General features: G+C 44.3%; 1 protein-coding gene across 1 annotated transcript in view; it reads right to left on the reverse strand.

The window, feature by feature from the left end:
- Nucleotides 1-2,008: 2,008 nt before the first annotated feature.
- AGXT2 (alanine--glyoxylate aminotransferase 2) overlaps nucleotides 2,009-13,912 on the reverse strand; it is a 68,711-nt gene continuing 56,807 nt past the window's right edge. The window contains exons 15-16 of the mRNA XM_040492642.1: nucleotides 10,415-10,513; nucleotides 2,009-2,442 (exon numbers count right to left, since the gene is read on the reverse strand). Coding sequence (XP_040348576.1) covers nucleotides 2,326-2,442; nucleotides 10,415-10,513 — 216 coding nt within the window. The 3' untranslated portion in view covers nucleotides 2,009-2,325. The remainder of the gene's footprint in view (nucleotides 2,443-10,414; nucleotides 10,514-13,912) is intronic.

Below are 13,912 nucleotides of genomic sequence, written 5' to 3' on the forward strand. Positions count from 1 at the left end.
AAGAAGAGATGGCCCGGGATAGAACCTTGAAGTTGAGGAGTTGCCAGGAAAGAGACTGAGAAGGAGCCATCAGAGACAGAAGGACCACACTGCAGAAGCCAAGGAAAATCCTATTCAAAAAGGAGCAGTTGTGAGGTGCTTGGCTGGCTCCGTCACTAGAACATATGACTTTTGATCTCAGTATTGTGAGTTCAAGCCCCACATTGGGTGTGGAGCCTACTTACAAAAATAAGTAAATAAAAGAGCAGTTGTTTAGGAAGAACATTGAAAGGAAACGTTAGTTTTGGTCATAAGGAAGTCACTGATGGCCTTTTGAGAGGCAGTTTCCAAGGAATGAGAGGCAGGAGTGAGGTCCTAGTTGTTGAGACATGGCCAGGAGGCAAGGAAGCATAACAGAAGCACAAAAACTGCTCTTGGGAGATATTGTAGTAAAAGAAAGAAGAGAAATGTAGCTTGAAGGGAAGAATTTCTATTTGCATAGTTCATGGGTTTATAAAGTGCTTTTAATTCATTAGCTTACTTGATCCACAACACAACTCAGGAGGTAGGAAGGGCAAGTGTTGATATGCCTGGGAACAAAATGAGGTTCAAAAAAGTGGTTAGAAGTCTCACCCAAGGTCATCTAGAATAAGTAAGTGGTGGAAGAACTGAGTTTAGAATTCAGATCATTTGGCTCTCAATTCAATGACCTTTCCACTTTTCAAAACAGAACATTTCTAAAACGTTTGCTCTGTTTGGAAATTGGATACAGGAAGGAATTGAACTCCTTATTAAAGAGGTTTTGATCTTATCCAGGAAACAATGGGGAGCAACTGGAAGTTTCTGTGCAAGGGGATGCCATGTTTAAATCAATAACCAAGGGAGACAAATTTGGCAGCGAGGTATAGGATGCGTTAGCGGAACAGATACCTCAAGGGGTAGGTTACTAGAACATGGCATCCAACTGGACACAGCTCAGATAAACATCTATGCATGCTGAGAAAGTTATTTCCTTTCAGTTCTGCAGATCCTCTCCTGTTTGTGTTAAGGAAAGGATATCAGTTTGCCAGCAGTTTTTGACAGCCCTCAAATACTCTTGAATCTCCCTTTTGAACAAAGAGAGAACAAGCCTCAGACTGAGAACATCTGCAAGCAATTGCATTTTGCTAAAACTGAATTACATTGCTTTGTGTTCATTCTATTTGTAGGATTATTTTCCAGTTATGACAAGTAGTACTGATTTCTCATTTGTTCTTACTATAGAAAGGTTACTATCAGTTCTAAGTCAGGTGTTTTACACATATGGAGGAAAAACATGATGAATGCGCATTTTCTAATGACTAAAGTTTGGAAAATTCTGGTTTTGGAGACTATTGCAATAGGAGTAACAAGGGTTTAGTTCAGGGTGAGGGGATGGAAGTGGAAATTGAGAAGAAGGCTCTGATAAATATTTTAATGGAGTTAAAAACGAAGGGGATGGCTGTCTTCCTAGGATATCTTCTGCATCATTTCTTGGGATGCTTATGGCTACAATAATAGAAAGCTTAAATCAAAAAATGTTTGTGCAATACAAAGAATTTATTATCTCATATAGCAAGAAGGTCCAAGGTAAGAATCCACGTTTGGCTAAGTCAGTGGCTCATTGACATTACTAAAAGCTCAGCTTCTTTCTCTTAAAAAAATTTTTTTAATGTTTATTTTTTTGAGAGAGAGAGAGAGAGCATGAGCAAGGGAGGGGCAGAGAGAGGTCAACACAGAATTTGAAGCAGGCTCCAGGCTCTGAGCTGTCAGCACAGAGCCCGATGTGGGGCTTGAACCCATGGACTGTGAGATCATGATCTGAGCCAATGTTGGCGCCCCTAGACTCGGCTTGTTTCTACCTTCCAACCCTAGCAAAGAAGTTTTGTCTTCATGGCCTGAAAATGGCTGACATGATTTGAGCAGTTCCATCATGACATAAGATGCCCAGTTCAAGAAGACATGTCTTCTGATAATGAAGAATGAAGGATAAAGAAACCTTTGCCTGGAGTCATGTCCATCAAAATACTTTTATTCAGGATTTATTGTCCCCAAATATGTCAGATGTCATGCATAAACCAACTGCTGGCAAAATGAAACTAAATTACCATTACTAACCTAAACTAATTAAGATTCATTCTCTGAGCTAGGGATAGAGATGTCTTCCTGAAGGACAGATTTCTCTAGATAATAGGGGCTTTGGTAACAAATGTGGTTGGTAGTCAGTCAACCATGTCTTGGACAACATATACCAATTATATAATTGAATTCCTCAAATTAACCCTTGAATATAAGTGGGAAGTTCTTGAAGCTTATGGTTTTTTATCTTTAAGAATTTTGTTGAGCTCTTCTCTCCATGTGTTGGATTAAGGCAGACCGAAATACTTCCACTGCAAAATGAACATCTGGTTTAGTGATGCACATCGAGGGCGCGATGCGGAAGGTCTGGGGAGACAAAGGAAAATAGAGCAGCAGATCATCCTAGAATCAAATATAACTCTGAGAAAATGCACCAAGCTAAGAATCTAAAACCTTATTTTTATGACATTTCTTGCGTTTCCCTCCTGGGTTGGTCTCCTTCCTTCCCAATGCCATACCCAAGCCATTCATCTTTTAGTCTCATAAAAATTCTGGTACCATCTGGCTCTGCCCCTCTCCCTTTTTTTTGTCATCTGCTCACCTCCTGGTTTTTCTACCTCCTTCACTGAGGTCTTAGGCACCGATCTACACTCCATTTCTGCAGGCACATGAGGGTGACCTCCATGTCCTGGATACAGCCCTACAAACTTTCTTGATGGCCACAACTCCCAGAAACTTCATCTCTGCATCAGTTCCCACCCAAAGCCAGTGCTGCGAGCTTCCTCTTTGCCAGGGATAACCCAATTTCTGACTCCCATGACATCTATCCTTTTCATGAAAACTTCAGTCTCCTTAATCCTCCATAGCTTCAGGTCTTTGCCCCATTCAGTATCTTCCCTTTTCCTGCCCAACCAGTGTCGTTGATTGTTGGAACTACTTTCTCACTTGCCCCCTCATTTCGTGTGCACCCCACCCTCTGCTGCTGCACCCACACACACAGGTTCCAACCTTGGTCAAAGCTGTGATTGAACCACACGGCTCCAACATGGCAGGCGGGAAGAGTTGGAGAAAACCTTACTGCTGGGGAGACTGACACCATTAGATTGCCAGTCTCCAACTTCTGCTGGTCCAGAAATTTCTCTGGTCTTCTGTCAGCTTCCTTCCCCATTCTAAACCTTTATCTTCTTTCTCAATTTTCTCCAACTCCTACGCCTCTCACTCTGTTTCATAGACAACCTTGCCTCATGCTTCTCAGAAGCTGTCAGGAAAGATCTTTCTATAAACTTGTTTGCTCCCACATCCATTCTTCCATCCCCGCCTGAAGGTGAACAGAACTAGGTGTCTTTACTATTTAACTCCAAAATTTCTGCCTGTGCCCTTGGCCCTGGATACTCCTGATGAAGGAGCAAAAGGCAAGCTGAGGGAAAGGCACAAACTAACACCCTGTAACCCTCTCTCCCCAGGTGGGATATATGTGTCATTTCTCACGCACTACTGGCTGCCCAAGAACAAAGGAAAGGGAAAACATGGTTAACTGATAGAGATCAGTTAACTGATGATAGTCTCGTCAGTCTGCAACCGTCTTAATGATTTAAAAGAAAAACGACAATCTCCAAAAGCCTATAGACTCAATTTCCTGGAGCCTTAACATCACCCTCCCCTCCACAGGATAGAAATTTTTTTTTTCTTTTTAATGTTTTTATTTTATTTTTGGGAGAGTGCAGGCAGGGAAAGGGCAGAGAGAAAGGGACAGAGGATCTAAAGTGGGCTCTGAACTGAAACAACAACAACAAAAACCCGAAAAACCTCTTTCTGAGCTTTTCATTTTATTATTTATTTATTTATGTATTTATTTTTCTTTCTGAGCTTTTTAAACAAACTTCCCCAAGATTTAAATTGTAAAGGAAGTCTTTTTGCCCAATTAGGCTTACTTTATTTGTTGTGTTAATTTGCTGGTTTACGTATTTGGTGTGATATTAATATCTTTAAGATCATAAAACTAAAATGGGTAAGAGTTTCCAGAACTAACTAAAAGTTGCATTCAAACTGAGTAGGAATTAGTAACATGGAACTAAATGAAATGAAGAAGATGGTGATTGATAGGTTTTGTGACTCTGGTTTGAAACATTGCTGGTTCTCTAACGTTTGCTCTTCCAGATTAAGGAAAATTTCTCTTAAGATATCCATGAAATACAGAAGAGTGATAAAGTATTCCTTTGTAAACAAATTGAAGCATTTAACTTTTCTTTCTACCTGAACCCTCTGAAATTCAAAAAGTCTCAGTGAGTATTCTTTCTTCCGTGGCAAAATCACAGTTATTTGCATTAAGTTCAATAAGCATCTGTTCTCCTTGTAACAGGACACCACTGGATACATTGGTCATTTTATCCAGACTTTGACTGGAATGTCATGTTTGAGAGCCATGCATAGACTCAGCTATGACCAGACAGCTTTAAGGAACAAGGTTGACTTTATGAAACAAGGAGCCATAAATCCCCTTGAAATGTTGGCCTGATACTTTGCTTACAGCAGCCTCACCAGGTGAGTAAAGAAGGTCACTTCCTGGCAGGTGCAGGAACCTCAGGATATTTGGGGACCTCGAGAAGAGGAATTTGCCCACATCTGCAGGTACTGCAGTCCTGTCTGATGGCCTGTGTTTGGCTTGGCTTCTGCCTAGAGGGGCTACTAAAAGTTCAGTCGAGATTCCTTACGAAAAGTTCCAGCAAAGCAAATATTAAAAGATCTTTATGATCCATCACTGTACTTGCTGAGCTTGTGTATATCATTTTACAAACAAATTAGTCTTAATTTTGCTATCTATGAAAATGAGGGTAATTATAGAGAAAAATTATGTTTCAATAACACATCTCCGTAGATACTAATTTTAACACTATTTATTGTAAACTAGACTAGATCCTGAATTCTTCTGGTTTCCTCACATATTTGGCTATGGCTCTCCAACTAAGATTTCTAATCTTCTTCTATTCTCTTGACTTAAAGTCATTAAACACTAAAACTATCTTTTTCCTAAAAGCCCTAAGAACTGATGCTGGACAACTTGAGGTAAATTTCAAAGAAACTGCCACAATAGCTCACAGACAGATAATTTTATTGCTTGTCATTCTCTGAGGATAATAACAAGACCCCATGGGCATAGGATTGTTTGAACAACTGGAAAATGGGATGGATTCCCCCAACAGTTGTATATGAAAGGCCTTTTTTCACTATAGACCTATAAGTAGATAAAGACCATAGTGCTTTATTAAATTAGTCGCTTGAAGCCAGGTTAACGAATAAAGCTCTAAATGAATATGCAAACCATATCCTCCCTAAACCTGATCTGACAGTAACGAGCAACTGACCCCATATAAACCCAGGGGACATGGTTTATTTAAAAGAGTGGAAATCTAATACAGCAGGAGACTTAAATCTGAAATGGGAAGGCCCCTAGTGGGTCGTATTATGTACCCCCCCAGGGCCACACAACTAAAAGAACAATTCATGGGGTGCCTGGGTGGCTCAGTGGGTTAAGTGTGTGACCCTTGGATTTGGCTCAGGTCACAATCCCACAGTTCATGGGTTCCAGCCCTACATCAGGCTCCATGTGAGGATGCTTCAAGCCTACATCTAAACATCTCACTGGCAGCGCTCGGGACTTTGACACTGGGCTTGTAATTTGCTTCAACCAATAACCTATATTTTTCTTTTGTTTCTATAAAATGCACCTCTTCTTAATTACCCGATTGCTTACTAAACAAAACAGAGACTATATGATGGCTAACATGAACTGTTACACAATTAAAGCCTTAAGTGACTCTCAAAATAGCATTACATTATTACACACTGAAATAACCCAAATGCATAAAACAGTTCTACGAAACAGAATGGCATTAGATGTTCTAACTGCTGCACAAGGGGGAGCTCGTGCTCTCATAGCTACAGAAAGCTCTATATACATTCCAGATTGTCACAAAAATATTTCTGGGTTTCTAACTGACATGAATACTCAAATTAGCATTTTAAATGATCCCTCTCTTGCCTTTCATGATTGGTTATACTCCTGGACTGGAAGAGGATTTTTGTCCACTACCAAAGGACTCTTATTTGTGCTTTTTGTTATTTAATTATGTTTTGCTATTTTCTCCCATGTCACCCTTCCTGGTGCCAAGACTCCATCGCTACAATATCTTCAAGCCAACAGATGATCCTTTCTACTCAAGGAGGTTCATGTATGTTGCCCATGTTGGATTCAGCTGCCTCTGTCCTTCATAACTTTCCTATACATTCTCTGACTGACCAATGTTGACCTGTAGATAGAAATGTCTCTATGCTCCCACTCAGCAGGAAGAAGTTACAGAAGATAAGACCTTCCACCTTCAACAACCGTAAAGATTTAAGGGTCAGAGTTGTTCAGGGGGAAATGCTGAGGGAGCAAAAGTCAAGCTGAGGGCAAAGCACAATGTGTGACTTTCCTCAGGCACTCCTGACTGGGCAAGAACAAAAGAAAAGGAAAACCAAGTGGTTAACTGATAGATATCACAGTCTGGCAGCACGTGAGTCTCCCTCAGTCTGCAACTGTCTTAATGATTTACAAGAAAAAAAGCAAACTCTAGAAGCCTATACACTCAATTCCCTGGAGCCCTAACATCACCCTCCTCTCCACAGGGTAGAAAATCTTATACAACCCCAGTGCAGCTCATGGGTCCTTTCCCTGTGCTTTAATAAAACCACCCGTTCCGCACTGAAGATGATGGGGTTTTGGGTGATGGTGGGGTTTGGAGCTGACGGCCAGGAAAGAATTCTTGAAGACATCTTTGGTGCAAAAAGGTGAAGAGTGAAGAATGACCAGTTACATACTGTGAAGTTGGGGGAGGTAAAGTCAAGAGGAAGTTTCTTAAAGGGATTTTCCATATGCTAAAGGCTCATAGATTTCTGGAAGCCTAGCCATTGTCAAGTTAAGGTTGTTTTTCCTCCTGCAAAGCATTAAGACAGTGGGGGGGGGGGTGGTTCTGGACTTTAGGGTATTGATAAGATTGCCCCCCTTTTTTGTAATTGTACTAAGATATTAGTACTGATGGAGACCCTATCATTTTAACCATTTGTTTTCTGTCCTTTCCTTTGTTCTCTGGCAGCCAGGAGCTCCTGAGGAATATTACACGTACCCCACCTGCGGGGTGGGGTTGAGGGGTGGGGGTGGGGTGTGTGCTAGCTTGTGCTTTTCCTTTAGCTTGCCTTATGCTCCCGCATCAACGATGTCTCAAGCATCCCGTTCTCTTAAATCTCCAATTTCTCAATCCTCCTCAGCCTATAAACAAGCAGACGTAAAGCTCTGCTAACACAAATTCAAACCACACCAGATACAAATCTGTCGACCCCCCCCCCCCACTTCTAGCTACCATATGAATGCTATTGTCTCTTTTCGTCCAAACTTACTAAAAAGACTGGTTAATGCTTATTGGCCACTATTTTTCACTCTGCCCTCCATCCCAACCCACTGCAGTCTGGCCTCTGCCTCTGTCAACCTTCTGACAGCACTCCAGCCAGAGCTGATGGGGTTTTGAAGTGTTGGTGGGGGTCTGGAGCGGACAGCCAAGAAACAATCCTTGCGATGTCTTCGGTGCAAAAAAGGTGATTTTATTAAAGCACGGGGACAGGACCGTGGGCAGATAGAGCTGCGCTGGGCTTGCGAGGAGTGACTGGTTACATACTATGGAGTTGGGGGAGGTAAAGGCAAAAAAAGGAGGTTTCCAAGAAGACTTTCATATGCTAAAGAGGACTCTGAAGATGCCAGGGGCCTTGCTATTGTCAAGCTAAGGTTGTTTTTCCTTCTAGCAAATCATTAGCATTAAGACGGTAAGGAGTTCCTGGAGAATACTCTGTATTTGCCTCAAATATTTGTCAGGGGGCTGCAGGTCATAAGGAAATTTGATTTTATCTACCATTTCCTTCTTGCTTTCATCCCCCACCTCGCTACGGAGGGGACGGTCATGTGATATGAGAAACAAAGGCAGAAGAAAATGGCAGATAAAATTAAATTTCCTTATAACCTGCAGCCCACTGACAAATACTTGAGGCAGGCAGAGTAAAAGGTCGCTCCAGGAAGGCCCTCCTGTCTTAAGGCAGCATGTTCAAAGCTGCATTCATTCTTGCCACCTTAAAACCACAACTCCACTACGGGTGAGCTCAAGCAGCACCATCAGCACCCCCCCCCCCAGACTCAAGGCCCCCAGGCTTGCCCCCTTGGGTTCTTCTCTTCAGAGCAAAGATTCAGAAATCAGACCGCCTGAGTCTGGATCCTGGTTCTGCCACTCACTGGCTGTGTGACTGGGGTAATTTACCTGACCTCTCTGTGCTTCTTTTGCTTCAACTGTCACATTAGAATAATAGTATTTCTTTCATAGGCTGGTTGAGAGCATTGGCTGTGTCAATGCAAAGTGTTTTCAAGCCTGACAAGCATTAAGGCTTTGTGTTATTACCATTCACTGCCTCCCTTCTGCTTCAATCACACTAGTGCCCTCTAGCTCTTTGCCCTCTGTGATGTTTCTATACATGCTTTGAGTGTTTATCTCATTGTGTAACGCAGGCTCAGCTTAGCTAGAAAGTCTGGGCTGGGAGTCCCTTCTCTTTCCTCCTGTAATACCCCTTTCTATAGCTGTCCATGAGCTTGCTACATTGTATTGTAATTTGCTCTTTCTATGTCTTTCTCTCCTGCCAGCTCCAGTGACTGGATCTTATTTATCATTATAACTTTCGTATCCAGCGTAGCAACTGCTGTCTAGCACTTAATTGTTTTCCATATAACTAAGAGATAACTAAGTAGGTAAACAGTTGTTTCATGTTGATAAGTTACAGGTCTTAGGATTTTTAATCATTGAATTGCTCTGATCTGTACAGAAAAATATTTGTGACCAGGTCAAGGAAAAAAACGAATCAAGACTGTCCCAGCAAAAGTGCTCATTCTGGTTTTGCTTGATGGCCTTTTTTGGGGGGTTATTTCTTAACAGGCTTCAGGGGAAGTTGAGGAAAACTTATAGACACAAAAGAACACAGTGATGTCCCCTTGAACAAAGGTAGAGAGTGTCAAGGGTCAAGAGCACAGGTAGAAGATCTAAATTTGAACAGGAGAGACTTCTCATTCCCCGAATCTTCCAGAAAGGAAGTAAACAATGGATGTGGGCTGAGGCGCCTGGGTGGCTCAGTCGGTTGAGCTTCCGACTTGTGCTCAGGTCATGATCTAATGGTTCATGGGTTCGAGTCCCACTCAGACAGCTCAGAGCCTGGAGCCTGCTTTGGATTCTGTGTCTCCCTCTCTCTCTCTGCCCCTCCCCTGCTCATGCACACACACACACACACACACACTCTCTCTCTCTCTCTCTCTCTCTCTCTCAAAAATAAATAAAAAATTTAAAAAATGGAGGTGGGGACAGATGAGTTTACAAAGAGACCTTCTTTAAGAGTTTCCATTTTCTCAGAGAAGTAGGAGGCAAGAGTGTTCACTGAACTAGAGAGAGAAGTAGAAATGGAGCAGGGAAACGGGGAAGAATGATTGACGTTGAAAATGGGAAAGAAAGAAGACAGAGGACAAAAACAAATTAAGGGAGGAGCAAGAGCTACCCTAAATCTTAAATTTCTGCCCTGGAACCATGTCAGGGGGAGGGCCCCGCTGGTATAAGAGATTTGGGAGAGGGCTCCAGTGACAGCAGCAGAGCATGCCCACAGGGCAGGGTCACACCAGGGGCCCACACCTGACCGGGGCTGTACTTGGCCTTTCCAGGAAGCAAGCAGGGAGAGCTGGTCCCTGGTCTCCAGCCTCAGGGTGAAGGGCACTGCGAGTGGCAGGTTCTGGGTTCTCATTAGGGACCCAACCAGTGTGGTCCCCCACCTGTCCAGCAGGGTCACCTGGGCCAGCACGTTCAGGTTGCTCATGGGCACAGTGACCACTATGTCCCAGCAGGTTTAGGGTCCTCAAAGTCAGAGCCCAAGGCTGGGTTAAGAAGGACTAGCATTGCTTTTACAGGATTAGAACCAATTCGTACAGGAGACAAACTAGTTATTGCATGATTGTGATGACTCTACTGTGACCTATACTGGAAATCCTCTGGTTTGCGGGTGCATCTTTTCGTGCCTTGTGAGACCCTCCTCGGAGAGCTGCCATAATGAAACCTCTTGGACACAGCGCCCTCTAGTGGTCTGAAGGCCTCCCTGCACTTTTCTCTTGGAAATACCGAGCTTTGTGCCCAGAGGAAGTGGGGCCGGGTGGTGAAGCAAAGTGACCAGCACTGGGACATCAGGGAGACGCCTAACTAAAGGGGTAGGTAAAGACCGGTCTTTCTCTTACCTGGGCAAAAATGCCACCTCTGCCAATTATAAGCCCCATGCGTTTGCAGTCCTCATGGATTTGATTTACTTCTTCCTGGGGAAGTGGTTGGCGACCCATCTGCAAACAAAAATATCTCCTATTTGGATTTGAATTGTTAAACACATCATCTATCAGAGACAGAGAGAGAACAAAAGCAACTCAAGCAATAAATATTAGTTTTGATTCCAATTCATCCCAAATTCTCAAAAATAAAACTGAAGGCGAATGCAGATAGCCAGTGACTCTTGGCTCTGCTAACGGGTATCCCGGGAGCTTGGTTCTTTCGTAGCCAGATTTGGAGGGGGCTTTATTCTCAACTCTTCACTTTGTTTTGCTCATGTAACGGGCTCATTTCAAAGTCCAGGAGATGGCTCCAAAGTTATACCAGGGCAGGAACAATCCAGGCCTTCCCTGGGCCACAGCTTGGCCTGGGCAGCTGGGGTGGGAAGACTGTATCATCTCCCTGGCTTGTGGAATTTGCTCTTTCTCCCCCAACACTTAATCCCCCAGGGTTAGGAAAGGTAAGCACTTCGGGGTGGGGGTGGGGGGCAAGAAGCTCTTTCAGGTTACCAGGCATCTGAAGTTGGTCTCTCCCTGGGGGTCCAGACAGGCCAGTACCGCTTTGGTGGCACTGGGGTGGGGGCCGGTGCCTTTTCTATGTGTCTGTCTTCCGAGCCTGATTCCAAATGCCTCCTGTTGACTTAGTCGTTTCAAGTCTGACTGTGTATCTGCCTGACCTGGAGGCCTTTTCAAACCGCAGACATTCGGGGCTCAGGCTCGGCCTATGGGATGAGGAGACTTGGGGCAGGCCTAGGCATCTGGGTTTGTAAAATGCCCAGCAGGTGCCCACCCTGGGAATCACTGCTGTGATCCTGTTTTGGGTGCTGAGCACGGCCACCGCCGCGGGTCTCTCTTTTGCAGCACGGCTGTGGTGAGACATCAGCAGGGGTCTCGTTCTCTGGTTTCAGATGCATGAGACTTGATCCTGGCTCATGGGCCAGCTCCTGCCATCCTTGTGAGGCAGAGGAGAGCTCCCTCCAGGGGTCCTAGCTTTGTGCTCCTCAGGGCTTCCTACCCACCCTACCTCCAGAGTTCGGTACACATCCCCTCCCCGCACTGTCCCCCAAACCTTCATTCTTGCTTAAGTCTCAGTGTCCCAGCATAGAGTAAGGCCACACCTCCCGGAGATGCTCATGTTTTTGCCTGACTCAAAGCTTTAAGATAAGGAAAATCATATTTAAACTTGCAGAGTGCTAGTAACAAGGACCTGGGATCAGGGACAAGGCCAGGATCTTCTCATCGATCCTGAAATGTCATCACGCACTCCTGCTTGTCGCTGATGTTCTCATCTAGTAGACCGGGAAGACTAAAATATGACAAAATAATTGAGGTAAACTGTGAGAGCCATAAAGTGGGCAGACGTGGTGTGGGAATAATGGGAGGTCAGAGGGCGCTCAGCACCGTCTGGAAAGGTTTCCTGCGGGGAAGCTGGACTGGTGGGGCCTTGGTGGCTAGTGAGGATATGAATAGGTGACATTTAGCCTCTGGACTGGGCCAGCCCCCTCCCTGCTCCCTTGCCCATTTTCTCATCCCCTGGCCTCAGCTGCTATGACTAACTCAACATCTTGTACACATGCTGCAGAGAAAAGCAGGGCTGGAAACTCTGCGGCAAAGCCCAGAACAGCCTGCCCAGGCCCCTTGCTCAAGCCTATGTCCCAGCTGCTTGATAACCAAGTGGGAATGTTAGTAACGGACCTCTCGTTGGGTGTGGAATGTAGCTTCATGTTTATCTTTGTTGCTGTTGTTGTTAATCAGCATTTAAGTAATTATAAAAGTAATCCATGGTTATGGAGAATAAAGCCTTATACCAGAATGGAAGTACATAAAGGAAAAATGGAGCTTCCACTCCCCTAATAGTCCTCCTAGGTTCACCTCCTGTTGATCATTTCATGTGAACCAGACTCTTTTTCTCTCTGCACAAATACATCCCTATGCATATTAAAAAAAAAAGAAGTCATACTTTATAATGTTTTTCAATTTGCTTTTTACAATTTACAATATATCATGGACATCTTTCCATGTCATTTTATTTGGACCTCAGCTTAAAGGTTACCTAGTATTTCAGTTCTTTGGCAGAGTAATTTGTTTCATTGTCTAACATTCGACAGTTATGTCATTTCCATTTTTTTTATGATTGTAAACAGTCCTGCAAACAACCCTGCTTGTCTATATCTTCACCCACTTCCGTGAGTATTTGTTCAGGACATATTTCTAGGTGAGGAATTGCCAGCTCAAAAGGCATATTTAAAATCTTGATAGATTTTTAGGGGCAGGACTTAAGATGGCAGAGATGTAGGGGGACCTGGGCTTCCTGCTTCCCTCAGACACAGCTGTGTTGAGGTCAGAACATTTGGAATACCCAGGAATACAGTCTGCAGAGTGACAGAAACATCTCCCCAGGTGGATGGAGACAGCTTGGCAGGGCAGAGGTGCACGTATGTGGATTGGAAGAGATAAAACAGGTGGGGTAGGAATGGAGGGGAGGTGACCCCTTCTGTGGAGTGACAAAAGGGAGAGAAAGAGAAGCTGTGGATTGTGGTTTTGTGGTTTTGTTAAGATGAGAGATAAACCTCTCCACACCATCGACCGGGGAACAAGAAATACAGAGAGAGCCTTCTCTGTATTACTCTACTTTGCAAACCTCCATAGGAGCTGAAGATCAGAGTTTTCAGGGGTGCCTGACTTTCTCTGGACCAGAGCCACCACCACGTGTGTGGGCCCGGGACGGGGAGGGGAATAGCAAACTCGGAGTGCCCAGGGAGAGAGCAGTCCCTTCCCTTGAGTACTGTGGGACTGGAGACCATTTGTCAGATGGGCAGAGTGGCACTACCCCAGAAACAGGTCCTCGTGGAGCAGGATCCTTTAAAACATTGGGTTTTCAATCCCAGCCGAGTGCCTGGGAGGTGCTGTAGATTGTGGAGCAAGACAAGCCCCTGCCTGCACGATTCTGTGAGGGCTGCCTGAACGATGTGGCTTGAGACACCTGGTCCAGGGAGAAGAGACTGGGGTGTTGCCATCTTTCTCCCCATCACCAACACGGGGGGCTTCAGGGAACAGGACAGCGGCCCTCAGTGGAGGTGGGACCTGCTTACATGAAACCCCACCCCTCCGTGCCTGGTAACCACTTACCTACTAGAGCAGGACTGGTGCTGACCAAACCAGACGGCCTCTCCTCCAGACCAGCACAGCCACTGGTTCCAGGCACCAACAGACAGTTGTCCTGTGGTTTTGCATGTTAGTCTGTTTTTTTCCTCTTTTCTTTTCTTTCCTTCTCTTCTCTTTTCCCTTCTTTTTCTTTCTACCCTCCTCTTTTTTTTTTTTTCTTTCCTCCCATTGGAATCAGGCTCATACTTTCTGATTTGATTTTTGGCCAATTCTTAATATCTACCTATCTTTTTCTTTCTTTCTTTCTTTCTT

The sequence above is a fragment of the Herpailurus yagouaroundi genome, unplaced genomic scaffold (genome assembly GCF_014898765.1).
Source record: "Herpailurus yagouaroundi ecotype Mexico unplaced genomic scaffold, PumYag 29, whole genome shotgun sequence".
In the NCBI taxonomy this organism is placed as follows: domain Eukaryota; kingdom Metazoa; phylum Chordata; class Mammalia; order Carnivora; family Felidae; genus Herpailurus; species Herpailurus yagouaroundi.